The sequence below is a fragment of the Hipposideros armiger genome, unplaced genomic scaffold (assembly GCF_001890085.2).
Source record: "Hipposideros armiger isolate ML-2016 unplaced genomic scaffold, ASM189008v1 scaffold_646, whole genome shotgun sequence".
Lineage (NCBI taxonomy): Eukaryota > Metazoa > Chordata > Mammalia > Chiroptera > Hipposideridae > Hipposideros > Hipposideros armiger.
The window spans coordinates 512,546-532,584 of NW_017731996.1; the positions used below are offsets into that span (position 1 = coordinate 512,546).

The following is a 20,039-nucleotide window of genomic DNA, read 5'->3' on the forward strand; positions in this document are numbered from 1 at the left end:
TTCCACATGTAAAAGAATGAACTTGTACCCCTACTTCATGTCATATACAAAACTTAAAATAAATTAATGGCCTAAATATAAGAGCTAAACCCATAAAACTCTTAGAGAAAAACTTAGGGTAAATTTTCATGACCTTGGATTCGGCAGTGGATTCTTAGACATGATACCAAAAGCACAAGTAACAAAAGAAAAAAATAGATACGTTAAAAACTTTACACCTGAAACTAATTAAAAAAAAACTTTTGTGCATCCATGGACATCAACAAGAAAATAAAAAGACAGCCTACACAATGGGAGAAAATATTTGCAAATCTTATGTCTGATAAGGGTCTGGTATCTAGAATATATAAAGAACTCATACTCAAAAACAAAAGACAAATAATCCAATTTTTAAAATGGGCCAAGAACTTGAATAGACATTTCTCCAAAAAAGATATACACTGGCTAAGAAGAACATGAAAAGATGTTCATCATCATTAGTTATTAAGGAAATTCAAATCAAAAGTACAGTGAGGCACTGCTTCATACCTAGGGATGGCTGTAACAAGAAAAGCAATGGAAAATAGCGTTGGCAAGGATGTAGAGAAATTGGAATCCTTGTACGTTGCTGGTGGAAATGTAAAATGGTTCAACCACTATGAAAAACAGTTTGGCAGCTCCTCAAAAAGTTAAACATAGAATTACTATATAACCCCACAATTCCACCGCTAGGTATATAATCCAAAGAATTGGAAACAGGTACTCAAAACAAGTACATGTACACACATGTTCATAGTAGCACTATTCACAATAGTCAAAAGGTAAACATAGCCCAATGTCCATGGATGGATGGATAAATAAATTGTGGTATATATACAGTTGACCCTCAAAAAACATGGGCTTTTACTGTGCAGGTTTATTTATAGGCACATTTTTTTTTCCAGTAAATATGCAGTCAGTCCTCTGTATCCCCAGATTTCGTATCTGAGGATTCAACCAACTGCAGATCCAAAACAGTATTTTCAGTCTGCAACTGGGAATCCATGAATGTGGAGGGCCAACTGTCTGTATTGTGCTATGCTATTTTGTATGAGACTTGAGCATCCGCAGATTTTGGCATTGCAGGGGTCCTGGAACCAATCCCCTGTGCATACTCAGGAACTATAGTTAAGTTTTGGGGGGAGTCAAAAGTTGTACGTGGATTTTCGACTGCATGAAGGGTTGGTACTCCTAACCTCTATGTAGTTCAAAGGTCAACTGTGTATACACTGGAATATTATTTATCTGAAGAAAGGAATGAAGTACTGATACATGCCACACAATGGATGGATGAGCTTCCAAAATGTTATGCAAAATGAAAAGGCCAGACACAATGGTCACATATGGTTCCATTTATATGAACTGTCCAGAATAAATGCATAAGGACAGAATATAGATTGGTAGTTGGAAGTGGGGAGTGGGGAGAAACTGGATAAAGGGTTTTACTTTGGAGTGATGGAAATGTTTTGGAACTAGATAAGGTAGTGGTTACACAACATTGTGAATATACTAAATGCCACTGAATTGTTCACTTTAAAATGGGTAATTTTATGTCATGTGAATTTCACCTCAGTAAATTTTTTTGACTGTATTGATATAGGAATATAAAAGATATCAGAACACTCATCTGGTATTTTTCACACTATGATAGTGCATATATATGATAGTTTATAATATAAAAGGAAGAGGGGAGTAAAACAAAATAAAAGTTTTGGACTAGATTTTCAAAAAGATTGAAGCCATTTTAAAGAATTGGATCAGAAAGTTGAACAAATGGGATGGCATGAAGGAAAAATTGGAAAAAAAAACAAATTATTATTAGCTTATTTCAACCAGAACCTAGAGTTTAGTGTTCAGATAATGTAAGTTCAGATTTGTTTACTAGACACAAAATAGTGGCCTGTGAATTTTTATAGGTTAGCTTCAGAATTATCATTTCAAATCTTTTGATAAGAACAAAGCAAAATATTTGTAAGTAATTTCATTGATGATCTCAAACATAAATCAGTTAAACTAAGAAACAATGCAATATATATTTCTAGAGAGCAGGACCCTCACTCCTTTGCATGCATGTGGAAAAAGAAAGCAAACACACTTAAATATGGGACATTCTTTTGACTGAGAATTTCCGTATATATATATACTCAGAGAATCCATCGGGTAGTAGAAACTACTGTAATTAGCTAAACTAATTTTACTTACTTGAGCTCAGTGCAGCAATAAAAGACAAAAAATGAATGCAAAATGCATCATGTGCGTAGGTTATAATACAAATCACCTATAGACAGACTATATAGGGAATTTTTGTATTTTGTATATGTTGATTTTTTTTTTTTTTTACTCATGGTGATTGATTTTTCACTTTATTTTCATTACTTGGTATCCCCTTTGTCACTTTAATAATAATAATAATACAATGCTTTGTTTTGTCTTTTGTGCTTTGTCAGACAAAAAAAAAAAAGCCCATTCTTGGCAGAATATGAAAGTTAACCCTCTTCTTTGATTGCAGATGATGAAAGCTATGAACAAGTCCAATGAGCATGTCCTGGCAGGAGGTGCTTGCTTCAATGAGAAGGCAGATTCTCATCTCGTGTGTGTACAGAATGATGATGGGAACTATCAGACCCAGGCTATCAGTATTCACAATCAGCCCAGAAAGGGTGAGTATTTGAACTGATTGAAACTATGAGAGTGGTGGCTGGCCGAGTAGCTCATTTGGTTAAGAGTTAGCTTAAGAGTGTGAGCTCTGAGCAACAGGCCCGCTAGTTCGATTCCCACATGGACCAGTGATGCTGCGCCTGAGCTGAGCTACCGCTGAGCTGCCAACAAGTGGCAGGATGGCTCAGCTGGTGAGAGCACGCGCTCCTAACAACAAGACTGCCTGTTCGATGGTGGGCTATGCCCGCCCGCAACTAGACTGAACTCGGCACCTTGAGCTGAGCTGCTGCCCAGATGGCTCAGTGAATACAGTGTGCACTCTTAACAATAAGCCTGCTGATTTGACTCCCACATGGGATGGTGGCTACGCCCACCTGCAACTAAGATTGTAACACAGCACCTTGAGCTTAAGAGGCCACGAGCTGCCGACGGGCAGCCAGATGGCGACTGGCACCCTCCACAACGAAGATTGAAGAACGACAACTTGGTTGGTCCCCCTCCCCAATTTCCCAACACTGTTCCCCTCCCCCAACTTCTCAGTTTAAATAAAAAAAGAAGAAAAAAAAAAACTATGAGAATGGAAGATTGTGCTGGACTTGGAGAGTTGGCTATCTCAGCCCCATAACACTTACTTTCTAGAGAGGTGGCCACCAACAACTTGATTAATTTAACCTTGCCAAGCTTATTGTCCAGGATTGTGTTAACTTCCCAAGTAGCCAGACTCAGAGTTAAAAATGGCATCTCTTTTATTGAGGGGAACTTTGAAAATACTGCCTCTGGATATTGACAAGGCCAGCATTGGTATTTGAAGGTGGGAGACTAGGCCCCATAGTGAGAATATGTTTAGTCGTAGTTGGAGCTTGTTGAATTACCGTACTCAAAGAATGTTAATTAATAGATTGACAGGATTTTGAAGGAAGATTTCTAGGTTCAGTGGTACTCAGAATCTGGTCTCATCATTTAGATCAGGGGTCGGCAAACTTTTGTGACAGAAGAGCCGCCAGGGGTCAGCAAACTGCAGCTTGCGAGCCACATGTGGCTCTTTGGGTATGTACATGTGGCTCTGAAGTAAAATTGAAAATGAAAATAAAACTATCATAGTTTCATTTATAAAATTTTTAAAGGATATTATTCACATAATGGTGATTATGTAAAAATACATTTATGGCTCTCAAATCATTTTTAAATTGTTGTGAGGGGCAGGATTGGCTTTTTCAGGGGTAGGCAAACTTTTGAGACGGAACACACCCAAGGAGTTGCATGTGGCTCGCAAGCTGCAGTTTGCTGACCCATGACTTAGATTATTAGAAATGAAGAATCTACACCCCAGATCTACTAAATCAGAATTTGCATTTTAACATAATCACAGTGTAATTCAAATGTACATTAGAATTTAAGGAGCACTGCTCAACGTGGCATTTCTTGAAGCATCTTAATCAGATTCTATGGTTTTAAAAATATTTGCATAAATAAATAAAAGGCTTGCTTAATACATTAAACTGAGAAATCCTGAGTTAAACACGTTTGAACAGATTTCTTTACTATAGGACTTTTCAAAGCCTTTAACAAGCTGATGTATGTGTATTGTGATTTTCCAAAAGGAGGACAGTGCCTAGCCCTTTCCAAATTTATTTGACCATGAATCTTTTCCCTCTAATATCTCCTAAAACTAGCTTTCTTTAGTATGCTTTATGAAACACTTCTCTAGAAGACATACCGTAGGTCACTTTCTTCAGTATATATCTTAATTGTTTAATAAAGATATAAAAGGTATTTAGCACATAAATATTCAAAAAATACGATATCCAAAATAAGGTAGGTGACAAGTCTAAAGTGCTCCATTTTAGTCAAATCATACCTGGAATATTTGAATAAGCTCTGGATATCATTAATGTAATTGATGATATCCATTAGTAAAACTAGAGGATCTTTCAGAGGATGATTCAAGGCATGTGAAATTCCTGAAATTAGATCAAAGGATGACCTCTTGAATGAAGTATAAAAGTTTAACCTGGAAAAAGTATAGATTGGAAGAGAGTGAAAAATAGCTATCTCTATTTTTAAGGTTTTCTATTATGTGTAAATAAGATTCAGCTTACTCCCTGTAGCTACAAAAGGCCCAAACCAGCACCAGTGGGTGAAAGCAACAAGGATCTAGATTTGGGCTCAATTTGAGAGCACACTCTGTAACACAGAGTTACCTAGAAATAGAATGCACTGCCTTGTGCTAATGTGGGCTCCTTGTCATTAGGCGGCTCTGACAAAGGCTGGATGAGTTACCTATTAGAGATCCTGTAGGGCCGATGGGTAGGGAGCTGGAATAGCTTGGTCCAATTTAAGATGTGGAGAAATAAAGACAGTGTAGTTAAGTTTTCATAATGCTAAGCGTATTGAATATCCTTTTTTTTATGAAGAGTTAATGGTATCAAGTGTTTGTCTTTTAAATGGGTGTTTGTTTTTTTAATAGCTCCACTTGGTAAATAAAATAGTTGGCAGCCATATCTGCATATTCAAAAGATATTTGGTCAAAAACAAAACAAAACAAAACAAACCCAAAACCTGAAAACCAATGAATTAGATCAGGGGTCTGCAGACTTTTTCTGTTTATTTTAGGCTTTGCAGGACTGCAATCTTTGTCACCAACTACTCAACTCTGTGGAATCATATTTCAAAAACTGCCATAAACAGTGTGTAATTGAATGGACATGGCTGTATTCCAATATACTATAATTTACAAAATCAGGCTTCAGGCCAAAGCCCTAGACTTGACCACTCAGATTTCTTTGCTTGTATGATTCTTTGATTCTTTTTTTTTTTTTTTTTTTTTTTTTAGCTGAGCCATCCTGCTACCTATTGGCAGCTCAGTGGCTGCTCAGCTCGGGCTGGACTCGAACTGCTGTTGCTCAGAGCTGAAACTCTTGAGTGAGCTCTTAACCAACTGAGCCACTCGGCCGGCCCCGATTCTTTGATTCTTGATTGAAGGAAGAACAAAATAAAATGGAAGAATGTATTTTTAAACCTCATTCCCAACCTATCATAAGCATTAGAATTATTGCTTACTTGTATATTGTTGGTGTTTTTTGTTTTGTGGATAATGATGGTTGGAGTTCCCAACTACTAAATATTTCAGCATTGTTCTCAGGCCCTCCATCTCAGGGTCTGTCTTCACTAAACTATTTCTCTTGCTATTTTAGTGACTGGTGCCAGTTTCTTCGTGTTCAGTGGCGCTCTGAAATCCTCTTCAGGATATCTCGCCAAGTCCAGTATTGTGGAAGGTAAAGAATGAGTTATTGACTGCATGCAATTAGTTCAGTCCTAATTGTACAACTGAAAAACAAGGGACTTTAAAAGGAAGCTTTGACATTTTTGCCATAGACTTCCGAACTCCTATTATTTATTCAATAGCATCTCACTCTCCAGGTAATTAAAACTGTCATAATGGCATTTAGTTCTCCTAAAAAGGGAGTAAGTGGTAGAGATACCCTGGAACAGTGACATAAAAATTAAGAGATGACCTTGTATACAGCATTGGGATAAGATACCCAAGGGACGTTGTCTCAATTCAAATATATCACTGGGTGTAAATCTGTAAATGTGTAGATGAAGTTCAGTCCCCCTTATTCACAGGAATGTTGCAATCATTTGGGATACAGAATGGGAGGCGCTTGCTGCTGGTTCACTATAAGAAGACATGACACATAGCCTGACAAAAGTTAATTAAATGGAAGTTAATGAAAGGCTCATGAGCATACTGTTTATTTTCTTTGTCAATTATTCTTCACTGTATTTTGATCTGCTTACTCTTGTTGCAGAACAAATTAACCCAGAACTTAACGGCTTACAGCAACTATGTTATCATGCTCACTGAACCCTCTGGGTCTGCACTTGACATAGCAATGCAGGAATGGCTTGATCCTGCTCACTGATGTCCGGGGCTTTAGTTGGGATGACTTGACTTGAAGGCTGGTGGTTACTTGATGGCTGGGAGCTAGAATTATCTGAAGGTTTGTTCCTTCACATGTCCGGGGCCTGACCTAGGATGATTTAAAGACTAGGAGTGACGACTGGAGTACTTACACATTGGACTCCTTAGCATGGCAGCCATGGGACAGTTGGACTTCTTACATGATGACTCAGGACTTCAAGCACAAGTGTTCTAGCAATACGGCAGAGGCTGTGTTGCTTATTATGACCCAGGCTTGAAAGTTGCACAGTGCCGCCTCCATCATACTCTGGTGTTGGAAATAGTCAAAAGCCTGCTCAGATTCTACTTATTGATGGGGAAATAGGAAGATAGCTTTGTAGAAAAGCATGTGAGACAGTACGTATTGTGGTCATCTTTGGAAAATACAACCTCCCACACATGACGGCAGGTTTTTATTTCACAATTGTTCATTCCAGGGCTCTGTCTAAAAGCAGCTCTTCCAGGGCTGGCCATGTGGCTCAGTTGGTTAAGAGTGCCAGCTCTGAGCAACAGCGGTTCGATGCCTGGCCCGAGCTGAGCTGCCGCTGAGCTGCCAACAGGTGGCAGGATGGCTCAGCTAAAAAAATTAAATCAAATTAAAAAAAATAAAAGCAGCTCTTTCAGGGGGTGGATTCCAGTGTGTTAACTGAAATACATAGATAATCTTACATACGTTAATAGGTACTGATGTTGATCTCCTTTATTGGTAAACTTAATAAAAGAACAAGTAAAGAGCAAAACATGCTAATATTTTACCACTAAATTTCACAACTGATTACAAAACAGGAACATGGTATTAAGAAATTGTTAAGAATCTAGAAGTTAAATCGTTGTTTGGTCTTAGGTGAACTAATGTCTATGTGATCAAGTATTTACTATATTTGAAATTGTGTCTTTACAAGATGATTTAAAAACACCTTTACAGTGTTGTTGAAATGACAAATTGTACTGATGCAGATCCTTGCAAATGAAAGGCAGTATGTCAAAAGACATGTTAATGCCTTTGGGCTGGGAATTTCTTAGGCCTTCATTCCACTGTGTGTCAGTAGAGTGGTTGGTTATATGCCTATTTATGAAATTTTTATTGAAGCTCTTTAGAAATTATTTCAGCCGACAAAATTCTGTGTTAATTAAGCAGGGTAATTACTCAACACGTGACAGTTTTCACCCTGAATTTCAGTGTTTGCCTTTGACTCAGGTAGTCAGATAGTTTACCATCTGTCGGCTACATGGTCGCCCATGTGAAACACGTGTGGTAGGCTGGCCTTACTGCTAGTCAGTAAATGGATTTATCCCCTATCCCACTGCTGTTGTTTATTCAGTGATTTATTTAACAAATATTTACTGGGCATTCACTACATGCCAGACAGTCATAGTAAGAGAGAGACAAAAATGCAAACCAGTAAATATAATTCAAGCATGATAAGTGCAAGAGTGGAAACAGGAACAAAATACTCCAAAATAGTCCAAAGAGCGATGTGACCACATGTAGTTTTACCTTTGAGCAGTCTCGAGAAACTCTTTCGTTGTGTTTAAAGTGAAATCAGCAGGCCAGTGTTTTAAGCAGCACCCGTCTTGGCATTTATTCCTCATAGCACTTTCAGTAAGAGTTAAGCTCAAAGAACAAAATCTGTTGGTATCTGTCAGCTTTAGAAAGCAGAGCAAAGTTCTCTACTAAATCCTGGAGGGATTTGCTAGATGCCAGGTACCATTTTTCACCTGCCCCCTCTCCCTGGCTTTCTGTTGTTTCCATCTGTACTATTTTCCCACTGATTCTCAGATGGCGTTATGGTCCAGATCACTGCAGAGAACATGGATGCCTTGAGGCAAGCGCTGAGAGAGATGAAGGACTTCACCATCACCTGTGGCAAGGCCGACGCTGAGGACCCACAGGAGCACATCCACATCCAGTGGGTGGACGATGACAAGAACGTCAACAAAGGGTAAAGGCAGCGGACTCCCCACCCCCACTCCCCATGGCATTCAGTCATGCTGGGCTCTGGGTTTGTCTGCTCTGGTGTTTTATGACTTGACTGAAAGCCCTGCCTAAGAGAAAAGGACTGATTTGTATACATAACAGAATTTTAAGTTCCTGGCTTCTTGGCTTAATTTCTGAAGGAGTGTCTGTACATATTTTTGAAGGGAGGAGGAAGGAAGGAGTTGATGAAACAAAACAATTGCTCTAAAGTTATTTACCTAATAGTAATACCTAAGCCTTTTATGGTTTACAAAGCACTTTTGCTAATATTGTTTCATTCAATATAACAACTAGTATTTTTATTCCCATATTACACGCACCAAAAGGCTAAATGACTCCACAAAGCTAAGAATTGGCGGGGCTAGAACCACCTCCTTGGGCTTCACATGCTACACTCTTTCCTAATACATGGCAACTCTTGTTCTGATGATTCAAGCCAAAACCCTGGACTCACCTTGGACGCTTTTCTTTCTTAATCCAACAGTAAGTCCTGTTAGCTTTACTTCACAGTATATCCAGAATCACGCTACCTCTTACCTACCTCTATTGCCACCATCTGGTTCAGGCCACCGTCATTTGCTCTGTATTATTATAGTAGCCTCCTGATTGGTTTCCTTGTTTCTAGTCTTGGCCTGCTCCCTCCCTCCATCCTAATCTGTTTTCAATACAGCAGGCAGAGCAGTGCCACTTCTCTGCTCAAAACCCACCACTGACTTCTAGTATCATTCAGGGTAAAAACCAAAGTCCTTTCCGGACTGCAAGGCCTTACACAGTCTGTGTGTCCCTCTGCCCACCCTCTTACCACTCAGACGCAGCGCCTGCCTTCTTGCTTGAACACATCAACTATACTTCTGTCCTTGCACTTGCTGTTCTCATAGCTTGTACTTTGCCCCTAGGTAGTCACATTAGCCACTCCCTCACTGCCTTCAAGCATTTTCTAAAATGTCACTGTCTCAGTAAGGCCTTCCCTGACCAAATTATAACCCTGGTAACATTTCTTCCCTCCCACCCACAATACTTCTTACCCCCCTTGCATGCATTATATTTCTCAAGAGCACTTATAACTTTCTAACAGACAATATATTTTTACTTATTTGTTTCATTATATTGCCCCTGATGTAAGCTTCACGAGGCAGGCACTGGTTTATTTACTACTATATAACCAGCACTGAAAATACTGTCTGGCACCTAGTATGTACTTTTTTTTTCTTTTTAAAGATTTTTTTTATTTTATTGGGGAATTGGGGGGATGGGAACAATGCTGGGGAATTGGGGGAAGGGGAACAGACAAGTTGCTGTCGTTTTGTTCTTCAGTCTAGTTGTGGAGGACGTTGCTTCACTGGCCCAAGTTGGCAACATCATTGCGCTCTTCCCGGGCGAGGCAGATCAGTCGCCGGCTTCTGGACGGCCACACACTGCGGCTGCTGGCCGCTCATGCTGGCTGCTGGCTACATACGGTAGCCCATGGCAACCCACTGCCACAGGGGCTGCAGCCTACGCCATCACCGGTGACTCATGGCAGCCCAGCTCCAGGTTGAGCTGTTGTTCAGCATCTTAGCTGTGGAGGGCAGTGTCACTGGCCCTCATATGTGAGATCCGAACCGGGGCCCTCTGGCATCCCAAGCCAGTTCTTAACCGTCGCGCCACTTGGCCGGCCCCCTAGTATGTACTTTTAAAACTTGATTGAATAAATAAATACATTATACTTCATTGTATTAAGCTTTCTTCCCTCTCTCCCTTTCTCCTTCCTCCCTTTCTCCCTCCTTACTCCTTCCCTCCGGCAATAATTCTACATGCAAACTTCTGGAAATACAAAAACTGAATTCCACAAAAACTGAATCCCAGCAGATAAGTGGCTCAGTCTGGTTTTGAAAATAGTTACAAATAAGTACACCAAAATATGGCAGATGATCATAGAAAACTATAGGGTACAGTGAAGATAAAAAAAGAAAAGAGTGAGCTTGGTGGAGGTATTAATTAGGGCAGTATTCAAGATCAACTTCATAGAGAAATGGCTGCTGCTTAAGATGCATCTGGGAAGATGAGAAGGTACCTGCCACATAGCTATGGCAGAGCGGGCATTTCGGTCTGAGGGAATAGAAGCAGCAAAGGCAGATAGAGGGTGTTTACAACATGGCACACCAGGTTTCTTTTTCAAGGTTTAAAAACTTTTGTTATTGGAAAAAAAAGAAGCAATTTCTAAATCAATGAGTGTATTTGCTTGTTTTACAAATAACCCTTTATCTTCTCATACTTAATTGGAAAATTTAATTTCAAAATCAATTTCCGTCTAATCCTCTATTATTGGTTGGAAAGGAGCATGGTTATTAGGACCAAAAAATTGATAGCCTGAAAATGGTGCCATAAGGTATTGGTAATTAATGACAAGCACGTTGCCTCTTCTTACAGGAAGTGCCAATGGCAGCATCTTAGAAACAGCACAAGAACTAGTCAGAGAAGACTCTCGAACTCAGAAGTTTAGTTTGTAGTGTATAAATTGAATGTTTTTCAGCTTGTCCCTCAGTGTCGGGGTATCCTCTCTCAAAAGAATGTTAATCAGCTTAGGGTATCTTTCTTTGACATTGTTTTCTGATGAATTAGAAATTAAATTTAACATTGTTTAAATAATTTCAATTCAAATGATTGAAGTGAATCCCTGATATTGAAGTTTAAGTTAAATTTGATCTTTTATACATAGAGATTAAAAAACAAACAGGTTTGAAAATGGTTAGGAAGAGTTTGGAATCTTTGTGATTCTATTTATTTTGAATCCTCATCAGAATGAGTGTGTATCTCCACATATTTATACTTGTTATATTTTGGAGAGGAAATGACTATACAAAATAGGTCTTCGTATTCAGGAATGTAGGAATGATAATTTAGCACCAAAGGGAATTTGTTGTGATAGATAATATAGATACTTGTTCATCAGTTCACACCAGCACTGTCATAATTAACATACTCAGTCAAATATCTCTTAATCAGTAAACATTTATTAAACGCCTGTATTCCAAGCAGTGTGTCAGAACTAGGAATATAGCACACACAGGTGAGTGTATTCCTACCCTTCACAAGTTCATTTGTAAGGCGGATAGGCAAACACATAAAGAGTGTAATGTGACCGGTGTTATGAGCAGAGTGTGGTGACAGAGCCGAGGGGAGAGTGAGATTGGGTGAGTGGCCGTGCATTCACTGAAGGAAGAACACAGGTTTGAGTACACAATTTCTTTACATTAAAAGAAGCGGCATCTGGAATCATGACTCCTTTTTTGTATGTGTGTACTTTGAATTATTTCACTGAGCTCTTCCCATGAGCACTCTGTTTATGTACATTTTTCTGGAGTGGCTTCTTGCTGTGATGCGTGGCACAGATATGTTTGGCAAGGTACCCAGTGTAATTAGTAGCAAGACTTGGTAAGAAAAGTGGCTTTTTTAACTTCAAGAGCTGCTTCCATCTCTTTTCTTTGCCTCTGTTCTAGTGTCATCAGTCCTATAGATGGGAAGTCCATGGAGTCTATAACAAGTGTGAAGATATTCCATGGATCAGAGTATAAAGCAAATGGAAAAGTCATCAGATGGACAGAGGTAAGGAACTAAAACTCGGCATCCTTGACCCCTTTTGAGCACAGTTTTTTGCTAGGCCCAGAGACACATTGTGGGCTAATTCTGGAAGATAAGAAAAAAAAATCTGTTTACCTTCTCTACTTCAATTCCCTCTGGTGTATACTAGCTCACTGTGATGAAACGCCACTAAATGCAGGCCACAGCACTCCGATTCTCCTCCCAATGAACTAGCTGTTAGAAATTTGTTCTCATTGGAATTCATGAAAGGTGCATCTCTGAATGGTACAGACCATCTCAGAAAGCCGGGTTAGTTATGCTGCACTCACAGTTACAACTATCTTAGATAACACAGTCTTTAAAAAATAGAATTATTTCACCAATAAGAAAACTAGTATGTCAACTATAATTTAAGAAGAAAAACAAAACAAAACTAAAGCTCAGAGGCTAAGTAACTTCTCTAAGAATACATGGCAAATAAGTAATGCTAAAGTCCCGATTCAAACCCAGATCTGGCCAACCCCTAAGCACTTTTCTACTATATTGTTCCTTAATTTGAAAGCTGTATTAGAGGCTCACCTGGGAATGCGAGGAGTAGGGCAAGGACCCTGTCTGTGTGTACATAACAGACAAAGCAGAAAATTTATTCTCTGAGAATAAACGGGTACATTCTAGGTCTCTTAATTTCTTTTCAACCTCATTTATACTCATCTATAAAATATAAAGCATTAAATTCAAGATCTCTTAAGATTCCTTGCAGCTCTAGAAGTTGTAATTTTTTTAAAAGTTCTGTCTCTTTTGCTTTTCCATTTTACACTCAAGGTAACAGGCCACGGGAAGTTAAGTGCCTTACCCAAGTTCACATAGCTGGGTCCTGATAGCACAGAGACTAGAACCTGGTTCTTCAGTTCCTGAGCTGTGTTCCAAGTGACTTACTCTTCATATGAGGCTCACTGTTTTCATATACAGCTCAGTGGTCTTAGCTGCATGCTTTATAATGATTATCCCTCTGACACATTTTGAGTAGTGCAGAGTCTGAAACATGTAAAACTCTTTATTGCTTACAAAGTTGTTTGACCTCTGTCCTCTCCATTTTGCTCCCCAGGAATCCAGAAAGGTAGGGAGGCAACCCATCTTATTTATATAATGAGAAAGCAGGCTCAGAGAGGCAGTGTGACCTTGTGACATGCCCGATGCTGGTTACTGGCAGAGCAGAGGCCAAAGGTCTCCCGACTCCCACCTCAGAGCAATTCGCATCATCTCATGTTGCTGCTCTCCCTAAGGCATCAGGCACAGGGCTTCCGAGCTGACCCCTTTGTAGTATTCTTAGTATAAGCTGTTTATTGAGCAGTAAGCTAGCGATCGGCGTATATAAGCATATTTTGCTTTTAGATCATTTACTCTTTACAATAACCAGAGAGAACAGGTGCTTTGCATTTTACAAAGGCAAATTTGGGCATTAAGAAGCCAAAGAACTTGCTCATGACCCTCCTCTACGTGACCAGGACTCAGGCCTCTCAGTTCCAAATTTACTGTGCTTCTGCCTGTGCCTCATGCAGTGCTCAGCTCAGGACCAGGACATTGACACAGCTTTGGCCTCAGCAGTGGCAGGGCCATGTGGCGGGAAAAGCTCTGACTGTGGTAAGAGGCAGAAGGCTTGGATTCTGGGCTTGACCCTGCCTCTGTCTCTAAGTACTTTTATGCACTTGGGCAAGTTTCCTCTCTCTGAGCAATCTGGAATATGAAGGGGTTGGGTCACATAAGTTATATGGGCCGTTCTCTTTGATTCTAGGGTCAATTCCTAAGAAAACTGTCCTCATATAGGGGATTACCTTTTAGAAGGGCACGATGCCAAATGTAAGCCTTTTCTGGTTCTGAGTAGAATGTACCATTATGACTTTAACCAAGGCTTTCAGGGAGAAAGGCAGGTTGCTGCTACCATTTTGTAGATGCAGAGACTGAGATTGTTTCTTAGATGTAAGACGTTAGTGCCCTACTTGTGGCCAAAGGACTTTGTGGTGTCTTGTCTGTCAGGTCCTCTTGTGCATCTCAGGGGATCAGGGTGCTAATACACAGTGCACTGATGGACTTGTTTCTTCCCATGCCTCCTGGACACAAGGTTAAAGGCCTCTTTTGTTTGGGGCACAGGTGTTTTTCCTAGAAAATGATGACCAGCACAGTTGCCTGAGTGACCCAGCAGATCATAGCCGACTGACCGAGCATATTGCCAAGGCTTTTTGCCTTGCCCTCTGTCCCCACCTGAAGCTTCTCAAGGAAGATGGAATGACTAAACTGGGACTACGTGTGACACTTGACTCAGATCAGGTAAGAAACATCTTAGGTACCTTTGAAACTGGTTTTGGACAGTGTCTGTATTTCCTGACATGTGAGTTGTCCTGCATGTTCCCAGAGAGTTTAATTCTCTGGACCTTGGGCCTGACCAGATATAGTATTCCGGCCTTCCCTCCATTAGTAATACACTGGATGTGTTGCTTGGTCAGACTCTCTGAGCCACTTGAACCTTGGCTTCCTCACCTGAATACCTTCCAAGGACTTGGTTTTCTTTTGAGTGTGGGGTTGGGAGAAGTGTGTGTGAGGACCTGCCACTCCTCTGTAAATGACATCGGTGCTACCCTTTGAGACTCGCCAGTGCCACCCTTCCGGAATCATTCTGCCTTTCTTAGAGGCAGGTCTCAAGCTGTCCCGTATCCTGTTGCTTTCTTAATCTGACTACAGCAGGCCTCTGCTGACTGGCCTCTGCAGCCCCCACTCCTTAGGGTTTTCTTATTGTCAACATTTCCCTGTTTGTTAGTGGGTAGGATTTGAGCCATTTCCTCACTAATTTTCCTGTCAGCTTTGAGTCTCCTGTGGCCAGGCTTCTCTCCCTGTCTTAAATTTTTTGAACGCTGTTTGTAGTAATAATACATTCTTAGCACATGTGCCTCCCTTTCCCCCAATTCCTTGTCCCATTGCCTCTCTCTTGTGGCCAAACTCTCTAATCTCTCTACAGGCATACCTCAGATATTGCAGATTCAGTTTCAGACCACCGCAGTAAAGTGAATATCGCAATAAAACGAGTCACATGAATTTTTTGGTTCCCCAGTGCATATAAAAGTTATGTTTACACTATACTGTAGTCTGTTAAGTGTGCAGTCGCATTACACCTAAAAAAAAGTACATACCTTAATTAAAAAATACTTTATTGCTAAAAAGTGCTAGTCATCATCTGACCTTCAGCAAATCATAATCTTTTTGCTGGTGGAGAGTCTTGCTTGATGGCGATGGCTGCTGACTGATCAGAGTGGTGGCTGCTGAAGATTGAGGGGTTGTGTCACTTAAAATAAGACAACTGAAGTTTGATGCATTGACTCTTCCTCTTACGAACGATTTCTCTGTAATATGCAATGTTGTTTGATGGCATTTTACCCACAGTAGAACTTGTTTCAAAATTGGAGTCCACTCAGATCCTATCTCTGCTTTGTCAACTAAGTTCATGTAGTACTCTAAATCCTCTATTGTCATTTCAGCAGTCTTCGTAGCATCCTCAACAGGAATAGATTCCATCTTAAGAAGCCACTTTGTTTGCCCATCCATAAGAAGCACCTCCTCATCTGATAAAGTTTTATCACAAAATTTCCGTAATTCAATCACAACTTCAGGTTCCACTTCTAATTCTAGGTCTCTTGCTATTTCCACATCTGCAGTTATTTCTTCCATTGAAGTCTTGAACGCCCCCTCAAAGTCATCCACAACGACTTCTTTCAAACTCCTGTTAATGTTGATATTTTCACCTCTTCCCATGAATCACAGATGTTTTTTGTTTTTTTGAAGATTTTTTTATTGGGGAATTGGGGGAGGGGAACAGTGTTGGGGAATTGGGGGAGGGGAACAGACAAGTTGTCCTTCAGTCTTAGTTGTGGAGGATGCAGCAAGTTCAGCTCCAAGTCCAGTTGCCATCTGGCCACCTGGCGGCAGCTCGCAGCCACTCAGCTCAAGGTGCTGTGTTCAGTCTTAGTTGTGGGTGGGTGTAGCCACCATCCCATGCGGGAGTCCAGCGGGCGTCCAGCGGGCAGCCTCATTGTTAAGAGTACACGCCCTATTTACTGAGTCACCAGGGTGGCAGCTCAGCTCAAGGTGCCGAGTTCAGTCTTTAGTTGTGGGCAGGGCAGGAGTCGAACAGGCAGCCTTGTTGTTAGGAGCATGTGCTCTCACCAGCTGAGCCATCCTGCCACCTGTTGGCAGCTCAGCAGCAGCTCAGCTCGGGCACAGCTCACTGGCCCATGTGGGAATTGAACCAGTGACCCTGTTGCTCAGAGCCCGCACACTTAAGCAAGCTCTTAACCAACTATGAGCCACTTGGCCGGCCCACAAATGTTCTTAATGGCATCTAGAATGGTGAATCTTTTCCAGAGGGCTTTCAGTTCCCTTTGCCCAGATGCATCAAAGCAGCTGTGTCCTTACAGAATGTATTTCTTAAATAATAAGACTTGAAAGTTGAAATTGCTCCTTGATCCATGGGCTGCAGAATGGATGTTGTGTTAGAAGGCATGAAAACATTCATCTTATTGTACATCTCCATCAGAGCTCATAGGAGACCGGGTGTATTGTCAATGAGCAGTAATATTTTGAAAGGAATTTTTTTTCTGAGCAGTAGGTCTCAACAGTGAGCTTAAAATTTTCAGTAAACCATGTAAACAGGTGTGTTATTATACAGGCTTGTTGTTCCATTTATAAAGCACAGGCAGAGTAGATTTAGTATAATTCTTAAGGGCCCTACGATCTTTGGAATGGTAAATAAGCATTGGCTTCAACTTAAAAGTCACCAGCTGCATTAGCCCCTAACAGGAGAGTCAGCCTGTCCTTTGAAGCTTTGAAGCCAGGCATTGACTTCTCTCTAGCTGTGCAAGTCCTAGATGGCATCTTCTTTCAATATAAGGCTGTTTCATCTACATTGAAAATCTGTTATTTAGTGTAGCCGCCTTCATTAATTATCTTAGCTAGATCTGGGTAACTTGCTGCGGCTTCTCCATCAGCACTTGCTGCTTCACCTTGTACTTTCATGTTGTGAAGATGTCTTCTTTCCTTAAACCTCATGAACCAGCCTCTGCTAACTTGCAGCTTTTCTTCTGCAGCTTCCTCATCTCTCTCAGCCTTCATAGAATTGAAGAGAGTTGGGGCCTTGCTCTGGATTAGGCTTTGACTGGTTTGATCTTATACTCAGACCACTAAAACTTTTTATCAGCCCTAAGGTAGTTTCGCTTTCTCATCATTTGTGTGTTCACTGGAGTAGCACTTTTAATTTCCTTCAAGAACTGTTCCTTTGCTTTCACAACTTGGCTAACTGGTGCAAGAGACCTAGCTTTCAACCTATCTGTTTTTTGGGGGTTTTTTTCACTAAGCTTAATTATTTTTAGCTTTTACTTAAAGTGAGAGACGTGGGACTCTTTCTTTTATTTGAACACTTAGAGTCCATTTTAGGGTTGTTAATTGGCCTAATTTCAATATTATTGTGTCTTAGAGAACTAGGAAGCCTTGGGAGAGGGAGAGAAATGGAGTAACGGCCAGTCAGTGGAACAGTCAGCACACACACAGCATTTATCAAGTTGGCCATCTTATATGGGCATGTTCCATGGCACCCCAAACAGTTACAACAGTAACATCAAAGAACACTGGTTATAGGTCGCTGTAACAAATATAATAATGAAAAAGTTTGAAATATTTTGATAATTACCAAAATGTGACAGAGACACGAAGTGAGCAAATGTTACTGGAAAAAGGGTGCTGATACAGGGTTGCCACTGTTCTTCAATTTACAAAATACTCAGTATCTTCAAAGCACAGTGAAACAGTGTGCAATAAAGTGAGCTATGTCTGTACATTTCTTGTGTATTTTGGATCCCGGTGACACATCCCAGTACTCCTGCTTTGATGCAGAGTTGTGCCATTATCAGGGGAAATGTGGAAAGGTTATGTATCTGGCTCCATTTCCTGATGAGTCACCAATCAAGTATTTTCTACTTAAGGTCTTGCCTAATGCTCTACTAAGCATATCAGGGTAATACAAATGAGCTATCGTTCCTTTCTGGAATGGTACTGATAATCTAGCTGCATAGATTAAAACAATTTTAAAAAAGAGTATTTCTACTAAATGAGTGGCCTCTTAAGGGCAAGAGCCCTATTACATTCATCTTTGAATCCCTGTGGTGGTAGTAGGTGTACAGAAAATGGTGTGTGGATAGATGGATAGCAGAATAAATGTTCAGTTCCTACTTTGTTAGGGAGTTAAATAGTATATTTCCCATTTTCGTTTTCACAAACCATAGATTTAGGTATGATTTCTGACATTCCATACCTCTCTATGGTGCCCCCAGCCCCTTCTTGGGAAACTAAGGCCGTAACAGGTTAAGTGCTTTGCCCAAGGTCGCAGGGTCAGGATGAATAAATGAGACAATTCCGGGAAGAGTAGGAGAAATCTGTTAGCTGCTGTGTATCTAGCCTATGGCCAAGGACATCTCCTTTCCCGCTCAGCCTCCGTGGCCCTCAGCCCTCTGGAGAGACCTCTATCCAGTAACCTGTCATCCCCTTCTCTCCGTGGTGTAGGTTGGCTATCAAGCAGGGAGCAATGGCCAGCCCCTTCCCTCGCAGTACATGAACGATCTGGACAGCGCTTTGGTGCCGGTGATCCATGGAGGGGCCTGCCAGCTCAATGAGGGCCCCATCGTCATGGAACTCATCTTTTATATTCTGGAAAACATCGCATAGACAGAGGACTTCATTTTTTTTCCCTGTTCAGACCTGTTGCAACAGCAGTCATACCCAAATCATTTGCACTTTAGAACTGGAAGATTAAGCTTTTGTTAACACTATTAATTGGGGGTGGGGTGGGAGTGGGGGCTTGGGGGACTGGGGTGGGAAAGGGTGGTTGGGGGGACAGATGTTCCGTAATTCTAAGTCTTCTATGCATTATCCACCAAGATCTGGGCAGCTTCTGTTACTGCACAACAGTTATGCTATCCTTGCAGCTACTCCCCTTGTTACTGTTTGGATGAGAATTCTGCTCCTGTTTTAAGACTTCTTATAGTCTTATGCTCAGAAATGCTCAAATGGGTACAACCATCACCAGGGGTGGGGTGGGAGGGCAGAGGGGAAATAAAAAATGAAGCATCAGCCTTGTACTCTTTGTACAGAATTGATATAAAAAGAATATCACACTGATCTTGTCCCATTTACATCACAGTGACTTCAAGTAGAAGTTACATTTAGATTTTTGTTTTTACCAGATAATTAATTGAAGTGAATCAAAGACCCAACGGATTATCCCCTTTCTATCCAAGGAAGGGCGACTCAGTGTAAATGAGGTGACTTGGACAGCAGAGCTGAGGTGAGGATCGCAGGATCGCGCAGGCTCTGCCTGAGTGAATGGCAGGTACTGAATTGGGCCTTTCTGTGAAAGCTGACAGAATACACCCAAGACATTTTTAGTTGTAATATACACTAGAGGTATTTTTGAAAACATTTTATTGAGAAATAACTTAAACTTCCAAGCAAGTTACAAGTTAAAAAAAACCTATGTATGATTTACCTAGATTATATTGTTCACATATTAACATTTTGCCTTACTTGCTTTATCAGTTGTCTCCAAAAAAATGAAGGCATTTGAGAGTGAGTTGCATACATCATAGCCCTTTACCCCTAAGTACTTTAATACTTATTTCCCAAAAAATGACATCCTCTTACATTACTTCACTTCTCAGTCCATTTAACTTTGATGATACTTTACCCCAGCATCTAAAGTCCTTCATAGCATTTTCCCATCTAGTAAAGCTTCTAGCCTAGGATCAGATGTGGCATGTAGCTTTC

The 20,039-nt window shown here is 40.6% G+C and overlaps 1 protein-coding gene across 4 annotated transcripts in view; it reads left to right on the forward strand.

Moving 5' to 3' along the window:
• ZFYVE9 (zinc finger FYVE-type containing 9) overlaps positions 1-19,394 on the forward strand; it is a 109,614-nt gene extending 90,220 nt beyond the window's left edge. For 3 of the 4 annotated variants that reach the window (XM_019625959.1, XM_019625960.1, XM_019625961.1), the window contains 6 exons: positions 2,528-2,678; positions 5,871-5,951; positions 8,421-8,583; positions 12,098-12,203; positions 14,328-14,504; positions 18,780-19,394. In XM_019625959.1, the coding sequence (XP_019481504.1) occupies positions 2,528-2,678; positions 5,871-5,951; positions 8,421-8,583; positions 12,098-12,203; positions 14,328-14,504; positions 18,780-18,941 (840 nt within the window). In that variant the 3' untranslated portion in view covers positions 18,942-19,394. The remainder of the gene's footprint in view (positions 1-2,527; positions 2,679-5,870; positions 5,952-8,420; positions 8,584-12,097; positions 12,204-14,327; positions 14,505-18,779) is intronic. The other variant, XM_019625962.1, reaches the window with a different exon arrangement.
• The last annotated feature ends 645 nt before the right edge of the window (positions 19,395-20,039 follow it).